General features: G+C 32.6%; 1 protein-coding gene across 2 annotated transcripts in view; it reads left to right on the top strand.

Annotated features, from left to right (window-relative positions):
* LOC114331412 (NPC intracellular cholesterol transporter 1 homolog 1b) overlaps positions 1-24,273 on the top strand; it is a 104,460-nt gene that overhangs the window by 64,790 nt on the left and 15,397 nt on the right. For both annotated transcript variants that reach the window (XM_028280999.2, XM_050654830.1), the window contains exons 16-21: positions 143-255; positions 1,032-1,170; positions 4,493-4,656; positions 8,550-8,817; positions 12,747-12,928; positions 20,893-21,124. In XM_028280999.2, the coding sequence (XP_028136800.1) occupies positions 143-255; positions 1,032-1,170; positions 4,493-4,656; positions 8,550-8,817; positions 12,747-12,928; positions 20,893-21,124 (1,098 nt within the window). The remainder of the gene's footprint in view (positions 1-142; positions 256-1,031; positions 1,171-4,492; positions 4,657-8,549; positions 8,818-12,746; positions 12,929-20,892; positions 21,125-24,273) is intronic.

Here is a 24,273-nt window from a genome sequence, read left to right as displayed (position 1 = left end):
AAGATGTGATTATTATAATATTAAAATACGACGCTGCCATATCGTCAATAAATTATTAACTTATGAAACATAACGTAATTATGAATTTTACTTTTTTCAATGGAATTTCAATGATGTTATATTTATATTTTATTGTTTTAAGGCTAATCGGTTAGATCTGGCTTACTGCATTAAAGTTAAGAGGGATGCAACTTTAGAATCTAAAGACTTTCTGTATAACTCATGGAAAGATCATGTTACACCTATTATAATGAAGTGAGTAATAATTTATTGTTTTTTATACCATTTTCATTCTTTATTTTTACTGAGTAAGAACTTATATTTTGCCGTGGAAAAGCGTACTTACAGCATACCTAATCTTTGCTTGATTTTTTGGTTAGTTATATGGTCCCGAAGGTCCATGTCCAGATGGCTTGTTGTTGTATAACTCTCAGTTACAGATGTTGTGGAAGCTTGCAGATTGAAATGAATATGGGCTTCTCACGTGGTAAGAATGAAGCATAGAAGGTGGACATGCAAGTTAACTGAATGGAGAGCAAGATCAGATAAACGAAACAGAGGAAGATCACATATACGATGGCAATATGATCTTCGAAAAATCCATTCCAAGAAAATTGGATCCATTCTGTAAAAGACCATGTACTCTGAATACAAACACGGGGGCCTATGTCTTGTGTGGAGTTAAACAGGCTGATGAAGATGACTCTTACTGCAGTTGTTATTATTTTTGGCAAATAATATGGAATCATTTTCTAAAATTTCGTCAAGACACTCATTACATATTCCCTTTTACTATATTTATTGGTACTTTTATCTTCCACATCTATTTATCTTTAAGCCTTACGATGTTTTATTTTCTTGTGTGTCTTTATATCGTTCTCACTATTTTGTCAAAGGACTTTTTAAAATCTAGGAATACATAATCGATCTTCCATTTTTGAAGCCTTTCTGAAGTCTTATCGTTTAACATATGAGAGAAGCCCTAAAAAGATGTTTTAATTGATTTATGTTTTAAAATTTTTTATTTTTAGATATCCTGTTAGACTGGCTGTGATATGCCTTTTCACCATAACGACTATAATGTCAATTCTTGTTTCACCAATGATAGAAGTTGGACTGGAACAACAACTCTCCATGCCAGAAGGCAGTCATGTATTGAAATATTTCCAAGTAAGTAGCTTTTTGAAGGGATATAGGTACGCTCTGAGCTTCGCTGGTGTCGCCACTAGCGGATTACTAATGCAACTTTCGCCGGTAATTTTTAAATTTATTATTTAATTGTTATCGCTTATTATTTACAACGCAAAAAAGTAATTAAATTGTAATCGATTTTTTTAAGATTTTGCTAATCATTTTGACGTTCTATTGATAAAATATTAAATTCTTACTTCGGATACTTTCACAACTATCGTGTAGATGGCGCTAAGATTAATAGATTAATTTATAATTACATATTACGGAATATTAAAAAGACTTAAATTCAGTATTTAAAACGTAAGTATATTTAAGGTAAAAATATATACCACAGCTTTGACCAACTAATATTTTTTCTAATTAATGTTTTTAATTTCAATTTTAAATTAATCACTGACATTTATGTCAAATTTCCAGGAAAGGTTCCCTGACTTGTCACTACTGGCGCTCACGAACTTTTAAATATCCCTTCTACGTACGGGCTCACAGCTTATATAAGGGTTAACTGTGAAACGCATTCTAGTAGTATATTAGTTTACCCCTCTCTTGCCATGATGTAATTAATATGACAGAAACAGGAAAACAGGGCAAAACTAAAACTAAACAACTACAAAATTTTGTGAACAAATCTTAAATTTGTTAAAAATCGTCAATATAATGCTGAAAATATATTGGCTCAACAGAATAAGTAATACAAAACTATAAGAAAGAACAAAACAAACTAACATATTTACTACAGTCAAGGAAAAAATGGAAATGAATTGGCCATACTTACTTTAAGGAAAGGTCAAAACAACATAGCGAGACAAGCACTCGAATACCAACCAGAGGGAAGATCAGACAACATCTGGAAAAGAATTACAACGAGAAAATACGAAAAAATTGGACTAAGATGGGGTGAAATGAAAAGCAAAGCAAAAATCAGAAGATAATGAAAGGAACTATAATACAGTATAATTCCTCTTAACCGGCTTCGCATTAACCGGTCGACGGATTAACCGGTCTGTTTACAACAGCCGAACGCCAAGAAATTCACCGGCACGGCGAGACGATTCGGCTTCCGCGGACGGTAACCGACGGCAAACATGAAATCGACTTTAGTGTGTGGACGTGTTTTCGCGACGGATGTTCGATAAACTGAGTACTTGTCGTTTTGATCAGTGTGGTTTGTTTCTGCTGTGGGTACGCACGTACATAACATACTTTCCCAATGAGTGCAAAGCGTAAACGAATTGTGGTTTCGATGGAGACACGTTTAAAAGTGCTAAACGGATTGATAATGGTGAATCCGTGGCGAAAATATGTGCAGAATTTAATGTTGGAAAAAGCACTGTAAATTACTGGCGAAGAGATAGACGGTCCATTGAGGAGTTTTGCTCGAAAATGGAATCTGATAAAAATCTGGGTAGCCGTTGTACGAGAAAAAACCGATTTGCGAGGTCGTCGATGAAGCTTTGTTGATCTGGTTTCTTCAGGAACGTCGAAGAGGTACACCGATTGGCGGTCCAATTTTGAAAGAAAAAGCTTTGGCTATCCATCAGAAGATTAATAATGGAGGCGAATTTGTGGCAAGTGATGGTTGGCTTAATCAATGGAAGAAGCGACACGGAATTCATTTAGCACACGTAAGTGGGGAAAATGCTGATTCTTCTGGTGCGACAGAATTCAAGACTAAGTTTGGTGAAATGATTGAAATAGAGAAATTATCTCCAGAACAAGTTTATAATATGGACGAGACCGGGCTAACCATTAAAATTTTACCAGAAACAACTTTTCTAGGCAGTCATGAACAGTCCGCTTCTGGCTTTAAAAAGAACAAAGAACGTATTACAGTGGTCGTTTGTTCGAATGCAACAGGGACTCACAAAATTCCTCTTTTCGTTATTGGCAAGTTTGCTAAACCACGGGCATTCAAAAACTTGAATCCATCTTCCCTTCCGGTCTATTATAAGTCACAAAAATCAGCGTGGATGAATTCAGACTTGTTTAAAGAGTGGTTTAATTTAGAGTTTGTTAAAAAAGTTAAAAAAACATTTAAAAAGTGTAAACTTGCCTATCAAAGCAGTTCTAGTGGTAGACAATGCTCCAACCCATCCTCATGACTGCGATGTAGATGACATAAAATTAGTTTTTCTTCCTCCTAATGTGACAAGCTTAGTGCAACCAATGGACCAAGGAGTGATCGAAAGCTTAAATAGACGATACAGGCGTAAATTTGTTTATGAAATTCTGCAACATTCGGAAAGTGAAGACAAAGGTCTTTTAGAAGTCATCAAAAATATCAATATCAAAGACGTTATCTATATGTTAGCTACAGCATTTCAAGAAATGCCCTCTTCAACGTTTGTTAAATCTTGGAGAAAGCTTTGGCCAGATGTTGAGAATCTAGTTGTGATCTCGAATATTGCAGGGACTGAAGAAGAAGAAAACAAATCCACTCTAAAAGACCTTCAAAAGTTATCGGGTAACGAAGCATTACAGCCAGAAGATGTGGAAAATTGGATGATAAACTGTGATGATCAGCTTGAAAATGAATTTTTGAATGATGACGAAATCATAGATGTAGCAACCAAAGAACCAGAGGAATATGATGAGAGTAGTGACGTTGAAGAAGAGGAAACGGTTTCTCACGAAGAATCCAAAAATGCAATGGAAATTGCATTAAAATACATTGAGCAGCAACATGAGTCAACAGCATTAGACGTTTTGTTGATTAAAAAATGGAGGGATATCGCAGATGAAGCAGAAGAAAATTACAGACTTTTTTAAAAAATAATTACTTTTTAAACTTGTACATATTTGTTGATGTATGTATGTAGCACATTAATGTATGTAAATACATATGAAATATGTACATAAATATGTAAAAAATACTTCTTAATTTTTTTATATGTACATATTATGTATGCAAGTAAAGTACACTTCGCATTAACCGGCCAAAACGGCAACCGGCCAGGTATGAAGTCCCGAGGTGACCGGTTAAGAGGAATTATACTGTATGTATAGTTACATAGTTATAGTACATAGTTTATCCAAGGCATAAAAAAAGAAGAAGATGCGCTTAACTAGCCAGTCAGCAATCATACACTTTAAGCCAAGGCACCCATAAGCTCTTAATACTTCACAAGGAAGGATAAAATTAAAGAGGAGAGGGTGAGAGAGAGAGATTTTGTCAATTCATCCAATATTCAATTTTTACTCAATGAGAAAAATAAAAAATTGAGAAAGTGTTACAAATAATACGTATAAAAGTAATATTTATAGTAATAATATACCATAATATTCTGTTATTTTTTAGTACATGAATGACCTGCTAATGATTGGACCACCAGTGTATTGGGTAACAAAAGGTCAAGTCGACTATTTTAACTCTGAAGTTAATTATAAATATTGCGGAGGCATGGGCTGCGCACCAGACTCGATTAGTACTCAGATATTTATGGCAAAACTTCAGCCAGACTTGTAAGTAAAATACGATATGAAGCGTCAGAGGGAAAAACGATGAATGTCAAGTTTTGGTCATTTTGCGATTTTTATGCAATCTGTTAGCTTAGAGAGAGTACTATCAACCTGTGAATGGCCAAGGGGAAATAACGTTGAGAATCGTCTTAAAAAAACGTCATAAGATTGAACGCAAGGAGGAAAAACAATGAATATCGTCGGTTCCCTGCGAAAAGTCACTAACTGACATTTTACTGTTTTCGAGATATATTAATTTGAAGTAATCATTTAAATTTATAAATAAACCGTTGACAAAATATTTTCCATATTTACTGTTTCTAGTGACGCTGCAATAAGTGAATATAATGAGTGTTATGTATAATCCGAGAGTAGTTAGTAATACGTCTGATTTTTGGCAAAACAGCAGTTAGTGATTTTTTCCAAATACTAAATAGAGCTCATATGCTAGTAATGATTTATAAAAAATAAAGACAATATTATTATTATATTTATTATACTTATAACAAGTTAAAATAAGTTGTTATTCTGAGAAGGCTTCTTCATCATCGTCTTCTTCATCAACGGCTGGTTCCTGTGTTAAATCCGGTACATTCGCTGTTGGTAAGGAAGCATACCAGGCATGAAGTTGCTGGGGTATTACTTCTTTCTTGCAAAGTTGTAACAAATCCTTTTTTTAATGAACTGATTGGAATAGGGTGCTGATATGCTTTCTTAATTTCGGTAACATGGTGTTGACGACCTTTTCCACTTACATTGAGTTTGACGTAAGGTCAAGTGTACCCATATCTAAACTTTATAACTCGTGGACAAGCTTTTTCAAAATGTAAACATTTGATTTGAAGCCATTTAACTGTGTCACCATTTTCATCTTTTAAACGATTTTTTATTAAGAGTTTAGCAAGATCTTTCAAATCCAACATATCGAAAAAATGAAGCTGTTTGATTTGATGCGGATTGGCGGAGTTTCTCTTTCGTTTGTATCTAGCTCTTTTCATGATATTAATCCAATCCATAACAGAAGTTACAGTGGTGTGCTTTTTTTCTGACTCGATGGCGCTGTACTTACTGTCCACCTCCATAAAGGAATGTCCAGATTCCAAAAATTTATGCTCAATGACATCCAGGTGGGAATTTTGTGACACAAAGAGAAAAAGTACTGCTATGTGTTGGTTCCTATTCTGCATGTTGTTCTGAAGCTATTTTCTTGTGGCATTTTTATAATCAAGTATATTCAAATGGGAAATAAGCCACAATTTTACCTAAAAATGATTTTATTAACGTTTCGACGCCCAAGTCGGGTGTCGTTTTCAAAATACAAAATAATACTAAATAAACAAAAATGTTGTTGCTTAGTAAAAAATTCTTCTAATAATTTATTTAATCTGACTCATTTATATCGGCAATTCAGACACGTATTATACATTTTAAAGTAGACAACTTTAAAATGATATTGCCAATATTGATGAGTTGCGTTCCTGGGACGACTTTACTAAAAGATAGTTCATTCGATTACATGAAATCAATCCCAACTCAAGAATATCCGCCACAAAAAATCATAGCATGTGATCTGTCTTTAAAAAGACAACCAAATGCAACGGTGGCACTGAAATTCTCGCGTTAGAGATTCCATAGTAAATCACGAGGGAAAACCAGGAAAAACCTCGTGATACTATCCCGACATCGTAAGTATTTGGGTTTACATTTAGTTTACTCTCAAAACTAATACCGAATTCTGACTTGATATTTTAAATTTTAAATAATACTAAAATACTCAATGTACTAACTCGATATGTTACTGATTTACTAATTGTGGTATTTTCTTTCTATTGACTTCCTCCTTTAATATGGGTAACCACATCCTACTGCATTCTACCGAGGAATTTGCGACACAATTGGTTTCATTTAGCATAATTAGAGCCGCTTCTTTGATTTTTCTCTTTTTACTATCTGCTTCTTTTAGGACTATACTTGAATCTCTCCACTGAATTTTTTACTAAGCAACAACATTTTTGTTTATTTAGTATTATCTTGTATTTTGACAACGACACCCGACTTGGGCGTCGAAACGTTAATAAAATCATTTTTAGGTAAAATTGTGGCTTATTTCCCATTTGAATATACCTATTCTGCATGTGTCAGAAAACAACGAAATTTCTTTAATATTATTAGGAAGACCAGTAATCCACTGCATTAACGCGGTGCCAATTTCATTAGTACCCCATTTGCCATTTACTTCAGACCATACCATACAGTGCGCTTCATTTGGAGGTGGAGCTTCATAAATGCATAAATTGTAAATACACAGTTTACGGTTGTAATATAATAAAGATACATTTCCTGAGGGTATCTGAAGAACAGCTTGCATATCAAATGTTGCATATAAATGTAGCATTTTCTTGTGACCTAATTTTGTCATTGGTTTTTGCCTCATAGACTGCTTCTTTTCGTTGAATATGCTCATTAAAGCGCTGTTCTAGCTCTTCTGTTAGTTCTCATGCTAATTTTGCATCAGAAACTTTATTACACAAAGGGCACTGGTCTATCTTTGGTACAAAAAATGACAAATTGTACGATTCACAAAAGACTTTTCGGTATACTGAATGACCTACTGGAACTTTATTTTTTTCTTCACATAATATAGTATAAAGTGAGTACATTTTGCGAAGAGATAATTATCACACAACAGAACAGTGTACTTATAACTACCAACAGAGATCGATGTTGTGGTGTTGTGCTGTTAATAATGTCAATATCAATTTATTTAAGTTTTTTTATTGATAATTTATAGGACCTTTGTAACTGACACATATATTACACTTCGCAATCCTGTTTTCAATGTCAGCTATGGTTAAAAAGTTCCAAATTGGGTTACTTTTTTGTCTTTTGTATCTTGATTGATACACCTTTTAGTGCAGTGCAGCAAACCGCAACGTGCCGCAACACTGTGTTAGAATTGGAACAGTTTGGAACTGAAGCAGTTTTTTTGAAACAGATAATTTTTGGAACTGAAACACATTGTAACAGTTATTGAAAAACCCCTGTTCCAACCATCCCTAGCTAGGTAATCTCGTTTTGTCGAGAACACTATTGTGGCAAAAGTCACTAACTGCCATTAGTGATTTTTTAACATACAATATTCCCTATATAACACATTGATCTTATTGGAAAAAGTCGTTAACTCCGTTAGTGAATTTTACCAGTTTCATATTTTTGTTACATGTCATATAATGATTTATACCAATTCTAAATTACTATGTTCCGTTCAGTTTTGCAGTTAGTGACTTCTACAGATGAACAAACTGCCCACAGTAGACCACTAGCTGTAGTTAAGTAAATTTCACACAAAATGTTAGTTAGTGACTTTTCGCAGGGAACCGACGATATGTAACTTTGTTTCTTATTTTACCGAAAATGCTTCCAGACATACATTCATCGTTCTTTCCCCTGACCCTTCATATGTTTCTATTATTTCCTTCCTGTCTGTCAAGGGAACGAGGGGTAAAGGAAAAGACAGTAGAAGATAGAAGGGTTTTGTCTTCGACTTGGTGTGATATGAGTAAAATAACGATAAACTCTATAATAATTTAAGGCCATGAGAGCCACAGTGGCCTAACTGATTTTGTCCGATTGTTTTATTAGTTTTATGTTGACCAATAATCATTATTGGTCAACATACAATTACTAAAACCATCGGACATTGATAGCTTCTGATCATTTTTTTTTTGATTATGTAAAGTAATGTTAAAATCAGTTAGGCCACTCTGGCTCTCATGGCCTCATTTGTTTTGTGTAGATTTCATTTTAGTATTTAATAGTTGCTGCATTTGACGAGTCAAAAATATTTTGACCGTATTCATTTAATAATCATATTTCTTACTAGAGTACTTTTTCAGAACTCGAATAGCAACCCAGGCCAACTCTTGGTTAGACGATTTCAAGGACTGGAGCGAAACCGAGAGCTGTTGCAAGTACTTTAAGGACACCAACTACTTCTGCCCTCATTCATACAGCTCTGAAGATTGCGATCCTTGTTACTTCACTTTAATAAATAAAACTACTGGCTTAAGCCAGTACAATTATTACCGAAAATATCTGCCTCACTTTTTGAATGACAATCCGAATCCAAGTTGCGCCAAAGCCGGACATCCAGCATATGCTAACGTAAGAAATGTTTGTTTTAATAATCTAAAACATTTTCGATATTTTTCAGGAACTTATCAAAAACTCTAGGGAACCCCTTTCGAGGGCATTATTCAACAACGTGGCGGACAGTCTGCCGTTGTGAACCACAGTCACACTCAGGAGTAAGGGCTTTTCCCCATGTATGTAAGCTGTCATCACATCGCCAGCTGATTGTTCTTACCATCACAAATTGGCGCTCAACGTGGGGCGCTGTTCAGCGTTGTCCGTGTATTGTGAAGTAATTCAAAGTCTGGTGGTTTCTGATCGATACAGACCATTTGCTGTACCTCGATCTCCTATTGTCTTCTCCACATGTTAGTCCATTCTTTCACGGTTTTTGCTCTAAACTTTAAAGAACCACTTGGATTGACATGAAATTTGGCATACGTATAGCTTATATGGCAAAGAAAAAAAGTGATATTGTGCCGATGTGTGCTTTTGCCCTGGGGGTGACTTTCACCCCCTCTTGGGGGTGAAAACATATATGTCCAAAATAAGTCCGGAAATGGGTTAACTGACTAATTTTAAGTAACTTTTATTCTATAGAGCTTTTTCGCCAAGTCAACACTTTTCGAGTTATTTGCGAGTGAATATGTTAATTTTTCAACAAAATAACCACATTTTTAGACGGTTTTTCGCAAATAACTCAAAAAGTAAGTATTTTGTCGAAAAAATGTTCCTAGAAAAAATATAGCCTCTAAAAAAGTAAAAAAAAATGATGTACCCGTTAGGTCTCTGGATCTCGTAGAACCAGAGTTATAGCCAATGAAAAATAGATTCATATTCACCAAATTTCAAATAGAATAATTCGACGTGAAATATCCAAAAAATTAAGCACTTTTTGTGGAAAACCCATTTTAACTTTTTTAAAGTGTTTAAAAAAAGCTTTATTTTTGTTTTTACAAAAAGTTTCTAGCATTAAATTTCAGCAAGTTACGCTCAAAATAAAGTTGGTCCCTTTTGTTTTTGCAAAAAAAAATCGGGAAGACCACCCCCTAATTAGCAACTTAAATGAAATTAATCGTTACCGCTCCACAAATTATTTTACTTATGTTGTATTTATATAATCTGTAAGTTTCATCGATTCAAAGTGCTTATTTTTGAAAAAATTTGGTACCAAAGTAAAATTTTTAAAAATTTAAATTTTGGAAAATATGCTTTTTTCAAAATAACTTAAAAATTGTTAGATACCAAAAATCTCGAAAGACAAAAAAGTCAGCATTGCTTTTCTGAATATCATGTACTTTTTTGTTTTTCTGTTAGACAAAAATTAATTGATTAAGATTTGGTGTTTCTAAATTTGCATACATTCGTGATCAGTGACTCGTTCAAGCCCTTTTAACTACAGCTCTTTCAAAAATAAGGACTTTGAACCGATGAAACTTACAGATCATATAAACAATATATACACGAGTCAAGAAACTTGTGAAGTCGTAACGATTAAGTTCATTTAAGATACTAATTAGGGGGTGATTTTCTCGATTTTTTTACCAAAACCAAAAGGGACTAACTTTATTTTGAGCGTAACTTGTTTAATTTTGATGCTAGAAATTTTTTTTATAAAACAAAATGAAGCTTTTTTTAAACACTTTAAATAAGTTTTAATGAGTTTTCCCCGAAATGTCCTTCATTTTTGGTTATTTCACGTTAAAATATTCCATTTGGAATTTGACGAATATGAACCTATTTTTAATTAGCTGTAACTCTGCTTCTACTAGGTGTAGAGACGTGATATATACACCATTTTTTAAAATTTTTTACAGGCTATATTTTTGCTAAGAATGTTTTTTCGACAAAATACTTATAGGTCTGGATCCCACGTATGAAAAAAAGTTGATTAATAGCAAGCTGAAAATATGTCTGTTCTGTCAGACAAAATAAATGTGCCATTTTCGTGTTCTGACCGTTCCAAATTTTTAACCTGTTCCACAATTAAAACTGCCCCTGTTACAGTGTTCCCATATATCAAAATTTATCCGACTAGACACCCTTAAGCTATTAACAAATTTTCAGCTTGATATTAATCAACTTTTTTTTCATACGCGGGATCCAGACCTATTACTATTTGAGATATTTGCGAAAAACCGTCTAAAAACGTGGTTATTTTGTTGAAAAAATGAACATATTCACTGCCAAATAACTCAAGAAGTATTGACTTAGTGAAAAAACTCTATAGAATAAAAGTTACTTAAAATTAGCCAGTTTATCCATTTCCTGACTTTATTTGGACAAATATTGTTTCACCCCCAGGGCAAAAGCACATATCGGCACAATATCACTTTTTTCTTTGACTTGTTAGCTATGTGTATGCCAAATTTCATGTCAATCCAAGCGGTTCTTTAAAATTTAGAGGTTTTGCAATATTTTACCGTTAAAGAACGGACTATGTTGGTGAGGCTGAAATGTTCACGCAGTAAGGAGGTGGCTTTAACAATGGAGAATATCTGGAGCGAAGTTTATTAATTTCGATATCAAACTTATCATGGTGGATGTGTAGTCGCTGGTGTAGCCTAGATTTTTCTACATTTTCTAAGAAGAAAATAACTTCTTCGGCGGTGGGATGTGACTCACAAGAGGACGCCAATAGTTCGTTGTAGGTCTAATTGTACTTGAGATTATTCGCATTGCATGATTTAATTGGGTGAGAACAATCTTCGTGTTTGCTATTGAGCCATACCGGGAACCATATTCAGCTGCCGAGTATACAACTACGAGAGCGGATGATTGAAGAACGGAGATTGAGGAACTGTGGTACTACTACCTACATAGCTGTTGTAGGTGTTATTTAAAATTTAAACTTCTGTCAAGAGTTACGCCAAGATATTTTGGTGTCAAGTTATGAATCAGTAGTCTATTTCCAAAGTAACCAAAGAGTTTTTTCTAACAATAAAACACTGAAAACGTTTGTTTTCTATACATCCACAAAATTTATTATAACTATGTGACTACAGTTGTTTCGGCAGAGTGCCTTTCTCAAGTGATTTAGCTTACTATGGGTTTGCCCTTTTAAAGACTTTAACTGAAGAGGTTGAGGAGTGGGGAGCTGTTTGTCTCGAGTTGGTCATTCAGAATTATATCTGTATTTTTTAATTTATTAATTTCCATAGATTCTAATAAAGATAACTTAAGGCCTTTATTTTGAATATGCAGAATTTGAAACTCTTCAATAAAAGAATGATTATGATCTAAAAGGTGAAGTGCGTATGTAGAAGTGTCTGTTTTTCTATTTTTGAAAGCCCTTTTGTGTTCTGCTATCCGTTTGTCAAAGGTTCTGCTTGACCGATGTAAGTTTTCGGACAGTCACCACAAGTTAGTTTGTAGATACCACTCTGTAGTTGTTTTCTCTTTCGGCTCTTATTGCTCTTAATATATTTGCTTAAGTTGTTGTTAGTTTTGAAAGCTGGTGTTATTCCTTTCATTTTTATGTATCTGGCTATTTTTGTTGTTATCTTGCCAGTATATGTGACAGAGCAGAAGGTGCTGGGTTCTTTCTGTGGTGGTGGATAGACTAATTTCAGGGCTTTCTTATGGAGTTTTTGGTTTAAAATTTTATTAATTGTTTGTTCGTTATAGCCATTGTTTACTGCTATTTGTTTAATGATATTCAGTTCTATTTCGAAGTTATTTTTTGACATGGGATTTTCTGTCAGTCTATGTATCATGCTATGGTAGGCTGCTAATTTGTGTTGTGTAGGATGGGATGATGAATTGTGTATAGTTGTGCCAGTATGGGTAGGTTTATGATATACGGAGAACTCATGTTTGTTGTGTAGTCTGGTAATTGTTACATCTAGAAAGGTTATGGACTTATTCTGTTTTGTATCTATTGTAAGTTCTTGTTGGATTGGGCATTATTTAGGATTTCTGTTTAAAATAATAGTTATTAATGAAGAATATTTCTCTTCTAGGGCATTACTTATTTGTCCGATGAAAATGGATATACAGATATAATTGCCTCAAACATTATGGGGTACCACACTGTTCTTAAAAAGTCAAAGGACTACATTGATGCTTTAAAGTATGCAAGAGCGATATCAAAAAATTTAACAAAGACTCTGGATCTACCAGGTGTTGAAATCTTTCCGTACAGGTAATTAATACTTAATTATAATTTTTTATTTCTGCGTATATGCATGTCTCAAGACTCAATACCTAATAGGTTTGTTCGTAGTACGATCAGTAACCGTTGCCAACCATCAGACGCATGCGCGTTCGTACTGTACCCACGCTAATTATTTTGAACTGCGCCTGCGTCTGATGGTTGGCAACGGATGCTGATCGTACTACGAACAAACCTATACTTACCATAGTATTAATTTGAATAAATGCCTGATTTTTTCTTATCTTAACTGAACTTTGTAACAACTAAAATAATAAACTTACTAAATACTAAAGGTAGATAACCAACAATACACCCTGAATTTTGCAGAAGATGACAGCCTGCATCATACAATATTTTTTTTACAGAAAATTATGTAAAATCTTTTATAAAAGGTGTATTTATTAAAATTCCTTACAAAGGGCTACATCACAAAGGCCGAACTAGTTTTCGATTTGATTACAGATCATCATCAGTGCTGACCTAAAATAAGTATTGTACAGGATTTATATTAGCATTCAAAAATAAGAGCAGTTCATATCGATTTAATTTTAAAAGGTCTTAAACAAACATTATTGTTTATAGTAAAATAAATAGGTGACATTGATTTCACAAAGTAGGCCACTCGTTTCTAGAATACCCAAGTCAGCGATTTTGATATTATGAGTACTTCATGGTCACAACGGTGTCGTCAATCATGACAAAACAATAAAGAGTTTATTTATAGATACGGAGAAAGTAACGGGATCATTCTTTAATCATTATTTTTTCATCATTCATTATTCAGACATCAAGTAGTTAGAATATAGACTTCGTCCACCAACTAGTTATTAGCATATATTATAGTGATTAAATAAACATATTATGAGTACTTAGTGTATACCTGATATCCGACCCCATCACCAGGGAAGTCTCAATATCCGCTTACCACCATAGTATAACCTAATAAGTTAAAGCAAAATTTAAAATGTTGACTAAGATTGAAAAAAGATATAGGCTATACTCACAGCATGCTGACAAGCTAAGCCACCAACATTGAAAATATTTGGGTAAAAACCCTTTAAAATTAAACAGTCATGCTTATTAAACGGTAGTAGATAGAATAGAAAGAAGATCATTGAAATGGTTGGGACACGTATTAGGAATGCCTGAAGAACGTTGGCCTAAACAAATATTTCAGTGGAGACCACCAGGAAGAAGAAAGCGGAGTAGACCGTGAAGGTCGGGGAATGAGAGCGCCAGGAGATCGATGTATGTCCGAAATTTACAAGAAGACGATGCCCTGGACAGAGAGGTTTGGCAAAGGATGAAGGGAATACGGCAAGATGCTGTTAACAGTTCAATAAATATTGTAACAAAATTGTACCCGAAAATAGATAGATGTATTAAATATCACATGATTAGGCCCCGGGTACCATTTGACCCTCACTTGAGTTGAATTCGTTCCTCACATTTTGAACGGTCATTGACAACTAATTATACTAACGGAAATCTTAAAATAGGTCAAGACTAAACTGTCAGTGCAACAGGAAGTACCAATATGTACGTATTGGTTATATAGCCAACAGTATAAGATTTGTTGAAATTAAAACACTGTTGGCTACTGTTGACTGTATAACCAACAGGTATATATTGGTACTTCTTGTTGCACTGTCAGTTTAGTCTTGACATCTTTCAAGATTTCCCTTACTATAATTGGTTGCCAAAGACCGTTCAAAATGTGAGGAACGAATTTAACTCAAGTGAGGGTCAAATCATGTGATATTTAATACATCATAGTCCAGGGCAGATCTGTTTTGAGATGGACGTTGAGAGGTGACTCTAATTTTTTACAGAAATTGCTTGGAATTAACCCACATAATAATAATTGAGTTATCCTCCCACTCAAAAAGGTCCAGGAACAATGTTTAAATAAGTAATCAAAATGTCAAAAAACGAAGGAAAAATTCGATTTTTTTCTTCGTTTTTTGATTATAACTTTAAAAGTATTCACTTCCAAGAAAAGTTGTACTAAAATAAAAGTTGCATAATTAAATTTCTTACAATATAAGTTTGGTTAAAATTTTTTTAAATTGTTATCCTTGTTGCAAAATAGCAATAATTGCGAGAAAAACATAAAAAACAAGTATTCGCATTTTACGTTTTTCAACCATTTCTGTTACACTTTGGACCTTCATATTTCACCCAGAAAAACTATATGATATAATAAAACAACACTGTAAATTAGTTAGGATCGGTTTAACAGATTTTGCAAAATAAATTTTGCAATCCAGCTTTTGCTTTTCATTTTTTCAAAATGTTGCAGGACTGAAAATAAACCAGATAGCAAGTTAATTTTTTTTTACAACTAGAAGAATACTGTACCTTTCATTTCCAACTTGCAAATTTAAAATCGGTTAACTACCACGGCGTCAGGAATTTTTTTAAATAAACATTAATTTTTGGTGCCACGCGCAGGACAGCGCGCTGTTCGATTCACACAAGTTGATTTCCACCAAAATTTCTTCCAATCTTTATCTAATATATTATTATCTTACTCTATATTTTGTTGTATGTTCATATTTAATTCCACAAAAACCAAACTAATTTGATTATTGTTTGTGAAAATTTTTTTAAACAATTGCATATGTTTAAAAATAATACACTTTTATTTTCTAACTAAGTTAAAATATATGAACAAAGAAAGTTTTTGCTAAAAAAGTGTTATTTCAAAGGGCAGAGTATGTGTTTTTATTTTGCAATAAACAAATTTATTTATTTATTTCGAAATGTACTAAAAATTAAAATTTATCAATCATTACCAAAGGTCATTGGAATGTCCAATCAGAGCGACCGTATCCGCTGTCCTGCGCGTAGCACCAAAAATTAATGTTTATTTAAAAAAATTCCTGACGCCGTGGTATTTAACCGATTTTAATTTTGCAAGTTACAAATGAAAGGTACGGTAATCTTTTAGATGTAAAAAAATTCAACTTGCTGTCTGCTTTATTTTCAGTGCTGAAACATTTTGAAAAAATGATTTTTTTGCGAAAGCTGGATTGCAAAATTTATTTTGCAAAATCTATTCAACCGATCTTAATGAAATTTACAGTATTGTTTTATCATACCATACAGTTTTTCTGGGTGAAATATGAAGGTCCTAAATGTAGCATAAATGGTTGAAAAACGTAAAAAGAAATACTTGTTTTTTTATGGTTTTTTCGAAATTATTGCTATTTTGCAACAAGGATGACAATTTTTAAAATGATCAGTTTATCCTATATTGTAGAAAAATTAATTACGCAACTTTTATGTTAGTACGGCTTTTCTTGAAAATGAATACTTTTAAAGTTATAATCAAAAAACCAAGAAAAAAATCGAATTTTTCCATCATTTTTTGACGTTTTGATTATTTAAACAATGTTACGGACTTTTTGAGTGGGAGGATAACTCAAATTTTATTATATGAGTTATTTTGAAGCAATTTCTGCAAAAAAATTTGAGTCACCTCTCAACATCCAAATGTACTAATATTTTTACAGATGCGCCCTGGTCTATCAAGGTTTATTATAATAATTCTAGTCAATGTTTCCATGGCTGCTCAATTTTAAAGGGTATACCCAAATATTTTCATTTGTGGTGGCTTAGCAGTTTAGAACCCTGTGAGTATAATCTGTATCTTTTTTCAAACTTAGTTAACATTTTAAATTTTGCTTCAACTTGTTAGGTTATACTTATTTTAGGTCAGCACCGATGATGATCTGTAATCAGATCGAAAACTAGTTCTGCTTTTTTGATGTAGCCCTTTTTAGGGAATTTTAATAAATATACCTTTTATATAGGATTTTACTTAATTTTTGTGATATATAGTATACAGCCAGCTAAAGGAAAACCTATTTCCTTGTGAATTTTTTACAGATTTTCTGTGATACTTTTAACACACAATTCCCTATGACACAACAAAATAAGCACTTTCACCATCATCTTCAACGATGTGTTGTTTTTTTACTGTTTTGACATATACAATTTGTCTGAATTGTGCATTGACAATAGTACACAATAGTAATAGACACAGTACCTTGCGAAAGATTAGACAAATGAGTATACTGTGATTAAAATTTGCCACTTCAAGTTGACTTCTGCAATTATCCCCGTAACCAATTAAAATTTAAATTCATTTAGTCTCAGCTAACTATTTTGTTATTTATTAGTGTGTGTGTTCACAAAGAGGGGATGGCATTAGATAAACTTTTTGCCACAGATATTGTCATTTATTAGGAACTTACTATTATTTCATGTAAAATATCATCTTATAAGCTTTTTGATGTTCATGACAAAATATGTTAACAAAATCCTAAATGATAGAGTTCGTGGAGATTAGGTTGTTAAGGGGCTTTTAAAAATATAGACATATACAGCGTGTTTTATTATAAATAAACATTATGGACTGTGCAACACTTGCTTGAATCACGTGGACATGGAACTATTATTAACATAAGATATGAAGATGATTATGGCAAGCTCTACTGAACAACTCCAACTACTACTAAACAAGACAAGCAGTTTCTGTGAAAAATATGGACTAAAATGAATATAAAAAAGATTAAAAATATGATAATAACAAAGAAAATAAATATACAAACCAACATACATTTGAGAGATGTACCGACACAAAAAAATTGAAAAATACAAATATCTGAGAATCTGGTTTTCAAAAAATAATTATCAAACAAGAGAAATAAGGGCCAGCATCGAAATAGCAAGAAACGCGTTTGTAAAAATGAAAACAATTATCTGCATTATAGGCCTAAATTAGAAATGGAAGCAAAAGCTCTGAGATGTTAATCTGTTCGATAATACAATATGGACTTGAAAGCTAGATACTTAAGTAAAGTTTGTTTAGCAGTAAATGGTTGACTTCAATTAGTGCGGTCGTAAATATTATTAAATTTATCTGACTTGGCCCATTGTTAAGACCGGTCCGAAGCGATACGCGAACGAGGTAGACCGGGTTGGTCTTTTGACAATAATTACCACTGACTAGACGGTACTCCTATAATAAAGCAAAGGATCCACAAAATTTTTACCCGAAATATGTAAATGAAACATATTTAAAATTTACCTGAAAACGGGTCTTTTATACTATTATCGGTTAACCCAGGATGTTTTAATTGAAGTCAACCATTTACTGCTAAACAAACTTTAACAACATATAATTAAGCTAACGTCATTTGAAATGTGTTGTTACGGAGGGAAGATTATAATACCGTGGACGTAGAAGAAAACAGACACGTAAGTATTGCGAGAAATGGGCAAAGAAAACGAAATAATATACATAATAAAAATAAGAAATTTACAATGTCTGGGACAGTAATGGGGGACAGAAATATGCGATGCTAAGATTGATAATATATGAAAAGATAAGAGGAGGAAGGAGTATCGGAAGCAGGAGACTGTCATGGTTAAAAAATTTAAAGGACTGATCAGTTTAATACCAACTCTTCAGAACAGTGGTAGATAGAATAAACGTAGTGATGATGATATCCAACCTCCGATTGGGAGAAAGCACATAAACAAGAAGAAGGATTAAATCAATAAATGTTATTTATGTTTATAATTTTTTCTTTAGAAACTATATCCACCGTTTTAGATTTGCTAAATAAAAAATGGCGTGTTTCCATTGAATAATGATACTATACACTAGGGCGGATCTGTTTTGAGGTGGATGTGAGAGGTGGGGCATTCGGATTTTTGCAGATAAAGTTAGACGACAACTTCAATAATTATAATTGACTTTATGCTCAAATATGCCTGGATCATGAAGGTTAACATGATGAACAAATTAGAAGCCTTTGAGATGTGGTCGTATCGTAGAATGCTCAGAATATCTTGGGTTCAACGCATTTCTAACAGAGAAGTCTTAAACAGAGTAGGTCAAGGCGAAGGTGACTTAATGAAGATGATAAAAAAGAGAAAACTTGAATATCTGGGGCATATAATGAGAGGTAGCAGATACAGGATGCTGCAGTTAATACTCAATGGAAAGATCGACGGAAAAAGAGGAATTGGTCGAAAGAAATATTCATGGCACCAAAACCTTCGTCAATGGACTGGATTATCAGCAGATCAATTGTTACATGCCGCACAAGATCGAGAACGATATCGGAAAATTGTTATGGAAGCTACCCACGCCTAAAAATTTGGGCACGGTACTTAAAGAAGAAGATGCCCGGAACATTAATAAAAAAATTATCAAAATATTTAAAAATTTCGAAAAATATTGATTTTTTTCTACTATCTTTGCTTATAACTTTAAAACGATTCATTTTGAAACAAAGTCGTAGGGAAAAATAAAGATAATTGAATTTTGTATGATAAACGACTCTGGTTAAAAATGTCTTAAATTATTAGCCTTTCTGCAAAATAGCAATAAATACAAAATAAGGGGGCAAAATAAGCCTGTTTTTATTCAATGTTTAAAATTCTTACAACATACTTAAATCGTTCACCAAATTTCATTAAAATCGACCTGATAGATTTTGCAGAATAATTTTGCAATCTAAATTTTTTTAAAACATTTTCAAATTTTTAAAAAATTTTCTTAAGAAAAAGTAGACCATTTAGAAGTTTGCTAATTTTTTTACATATAAAGAGGCCCTTTACCTATCTAATAAACTTTACGAAATTAAAATCGGATTATTTAAGCGGCCTCAGCACGGTTTTAAAGTTATAAACAATTTTTTGGCTTAAAAACAAATACAGTGAGCACGTTTAAGTTGATATAAATTCATTTTCTTGAGAATAGGCTTCTTTGGAAATAAATCCCGAAACAGGTCGATTTTTATTTTTAAATACTAATTTTTTGGTATATATATCATACTAGTGACGTCATCCATATGGGCGTGATGACGTAATCGACGATTTTTTTAAATGAGAATAGGTGCCGTGTGATAGCTCAATCGAAAGGCTATTCAATTTTGTATTCACTAATATAAACATTCACATAATTATTTATACAGGACTTGAATTAAAAAAAAATTGAATTAAATTAATTCCAATATTTAGATTACGTCATCATCCCAGATGGATGACGTCATTAGTATGATATTTATGCCAAAAAATTATAATTTAAAAATAAAAATTGATCTGTTTCGGGATTTATCTCCAGAGCCGCCCATTCTCAAGAAAATGAATTTATTCCAACTCAAACATCCTTAGTGTATTTGTTTATAAGCCAAAACATTGTTTATAACTTTAAAACAGTGCTGAGGCTGCTTAAATAATTCGATTTTAATCCTGTAAAGTGTATTAGATAGGTAGAGAACCTTTTTATATGCAAAAAAATAGCAAACTTCTAAATAGTCTACTTTTTCTTAAGAAATTTTTTTAAAAATTTGAACTTTTTTAAAAAAATTTAGATTGCAAAATTATTATGCAAAATTTATTAGGTCGATTTTAACGAAATTTGGTGGACGGTTTAAGTATATTGTAAGAATTTTCTAAGCGAAATATGAAGGTTCTAACTGCAACCAAACTGGTTGAAAAACATTGAATAAAAACAGTCTTTTTGCCCCCTTTCTATTTATTGATATTTTGCAGTAAGGGTAATATTTTAAGACATTTTAAAGCAGCCGTATTTTATACAAAATTCAATTATCTTTATTTTCTTTACCCACGACTTTGTTCCAAAATTAATCGTTTAAAAGTTATAAGCAATGAAAATAGAAAAAAATCGATATTTTTCGAAATTTTTAAATATTTTAATTTTTTAATTAATGTTCCGGGCATATTTGTGACGGAGCATAAGTCAATTATTATTGTTAAAGTTGTCACCTAACTTTATCTGCAAAAATCCAAATGCCACCTTGCACATGCAAAAATAGACGTTTTTCACAGATCAGCCCTGGTCTACTATGAATTTACATTTTTTTAGAATATATTAATCTCACCTCCCTGATTATTCTTGTTATTTTTAGTGTATTTTATGTATATTTCGAACAATACCTCACTATCTGGAGTGACACGCTAAGGTCATTAGCTGTATCTTTGGCGACTATTTTGGGCACAACCTTTGTATTTACTGGATTCAGTATCATGCAATCGCTTATACTGACGTCCACTGCAATTATGATCATTTCTCACATGATGGGATTGATGTACTTATGGGGCATTTCATTAAATGCTATCTCCTTGGTCAATTTAGTAATGGTAAGTAACAAGAATATTTTGTATTTAATTTTGTAATGGTAGGTAAAAAATTGACTACAAATGAACGTCAAGAAAACCAAATTTATGATTATTTCTAAGCAACATACGGTAGGAAGACTAGATATCGAGAGAAAACAAGTAGAAAGAGTGAATAACTACAAATATCTCGGAACCTGGGTAAATGAAAACAATGCCAAGATAAAGAAATCAGGACACGCATTGAAATTGCAAGACAAGCATTTATAAAAATGAAAAACATGTTTCTTAATCGAGACCTTCCTCTGGAGCTTAGGATAAGAGCCTTAAGATGCTACGTGTTCTCGACTTTGTTGTATGGAAATCTGGATAATAAAAGTGGATAATATTAAGAAGTTGGATTGGAAGCATTTGAGATGTTGTGTTTAGAGTTGCACAAGTTTGACTTGAATGTTTGAACTTGACTTGAGTTTGACTTAATTTCAAGTCAAACTCAAGTCAATCCTTCCGACAAATAATTCAAGTCAAGTCAAACTGGTCAATAGTACAGGTTTGAAAATTCAAACTGTTTGTCAAACTTGTTTGAAAAATAATTTATTTCGTAGAGATATACTTTTTTGTTGAAATAGACATGTTAGTTGCCAATTAAGATAAGAAATTTAATAATACAATGAGTTCCATATAAAAGTAACTCGCTATAGGAAGCGATTATAGTCAATGAAAGATTACTGCAGGTTGGTACCTGCAGGTTGGTACCAGATGTTGCTTTCGATGAGATAAATGCCTCTGTTAATAAAAGAAAGTCATAAAAACTCCAAATGATTATTTTGAATTGTCCATTGATCAACCAAATAGTATTTTTTGCAACCATTAATGGCATAGGGGTAATATGCCTCCTGTCAAAATATTCAATGTGTTTTAAATATATTTATTTTTCGAATCCTGAGAAAACTAATAAATACTTTTGAAAAATTTAAAAGCAGCGTGAAAGATTACATTAATTCGAAGTGCCAAAAATCCCTTAAAACTTCTATAATGTTTATTTTAATAAGTTACAGAGTGAAAATAAAAGGTAAAATTTAGTGTGATTTTTAATTGAAAAATTTCATTCAAAAGAAACTTAGATATTATTTATTCTAAGGGAATTTCGGCCCTCGGTAATAACGTAATCTTTCATTCGCGTTTAAATTTTTCAAAAATGCAGGATTCGAAAAAAATGAATATCTACATTTAAAACACATTGACAATTTTGACAGGCGACATTTTGCACCTTTCCCCTTAACGGGAACTCGGAGTAACAAAGTGCTTTATTCCTGTTCGAAAGTCAAACTATCCGTGTAGATTCATTTCTTCATATTACAAGTTGTAAGACTCCCGTTCAGTAATTCCTAAGTTCTTTATATCTTGAATGTACTAATTATAGTTTTTTTTAAGTGAAACTTTCTATTAAATATAATATATTAGATTATAAACCTGGTACATTCCAGGTCAAATCACTCAGACAAAAACTTTTGGATCTCTAGTCCTGTCGCCAGGGGGGGGGGTACAACGGCCTTCTTAATTCAAATGGACTTACCCAAGTTTTTTTTTATGTATTTTGGCCCGTAGAACACGAATTTTTTGGGTAACAGTTGATCCGGATGTCGATAAGATTGTTATAAACAAAGAAATTGAGGAATTACATAACAGCGATTTCTCGCAAAACAAAACATTTTTTTGTATTTTTTGGGTCATTCTAACCAAAAAATGTTCCTACAAGTTTTTTCGTAGGATGCATAGTTTTCGAGATAAACGCGGTTGAACTTTCAAAAAATGGAAAAATTGCAATTTTTGAACCCGAATAACGTTTGAATAAAAAATAAAATAGTAATTCTGCTTACCGCCTTTAAAAGTTTAAGTCAAATTATATCTGTTTTGAATATTTGCATTGCTAAAAATTTATTTTTTGATTGTTAAAAAAAGCTATGAACACATACTGTTTCCCGTGCCTAATACATGCGTTTTAATGCATGCTACTTAGAAATAGCCCCGCTTGCACTTTTACCTCCTCTACGTTCTCGTTCGATTTTAAATGAGAAATCATTGAAACATCACTCAAGCACTAGGTGTTTATAGCTTTGTTTTAACAATAAAATAATACATTTTTGGCAATACAAATAATTAAAACCGATATAATTTGACTTGAACTTTCAAATGCGGTAAGCAGAATTGCTATTTTATTTTTTAATCAAAAGTTTTTCGGGTTCAAAAATTCCAATTTTTCGATTTTTTGAAAGTTCAACCGCGTTTATCTCGAAAACTATGCATCCTACGAAAAAATTTGTAGGAACATTTTTTGGTTAAAATGGACCAAAAAATACAAAAAAATGTTTTGTTTTGCGAGAAATCGCTGTTATGTGATTCCTCAACTTCTTGGTTTATAACAATCTTATCGACATCCGGATCAACTGTTACCCAAAACATTCGTGTTCTACAGGTCAAAATACATAAAAAAAACTTGGGTAAGTCCATCTGAATACAGGAAGCTGTTGTACCCCCCTGGCGACAGGACTACTCAGATTTGTCTGAAATTTAGTGTATAGCTTCTGCTTAATTCTTCTTTTTTTTTCTCAAAATACCATTTTAACCGATTTTACGGTGATTTGATATATATTTAAACAAATTTGCATTTTTTTATCGTAAAATATCAATAGAAAAAATAATGTTTTAATAGTAGGGACTCAAAAATTCATTATAACGCATTATAACAAGTTATTTTAATTAAAAACAAGTTTTTGATCCAATTTTTGACGGCACAAAAAAATTATAATAAAATAAATTATAGGAAATCATATTTTCAACAATTTCATTCCTTACGCTTTTTGTCGAAAAGTTAAAAATGGCGGAGATGTTGAGCAAAACCGGTTCTCCTTTAAATTTAGGATGGCGGCTAACGTAACGGCGGAATTCATTCGCGATTTTAAATTTACACTACTATCGACCCCCTAAAGATTAGAAAAATAGAATCTTGCTTGGGTAGCTCGGCATGCAAGATCAAATGCTAACCCGACTGGACTATATATAATTTTAACTCTGATATTATTGCATGTAACTTTTCTTGTATTGCAAAACTATATAAATTCTTCGAACCACTTAAAGTCCTGTGTTTTGTCTATGTGTGGGCAAATTTTCAG

The sequence above is a fragment of the Diabrotica virgifera genome, chromosome 6 (genome assembly GCF_917563875.1).
Source record: "Diabrotica virgifera virgifera chromosome 6, PGI_DIABVI_V3a".
Lineage (NCBI taxonomy): Eukaryota > Metazoa > Arthropoda > Insecta > Coleoptera > Chrysomelidae > Diabrotica > Diabrotica virgifera.
The sequence above is the reverse complement of the archived record's forward strand: the minus strand, read 5'-3'. Positions and strand labels throughout refer to the sequence as shown.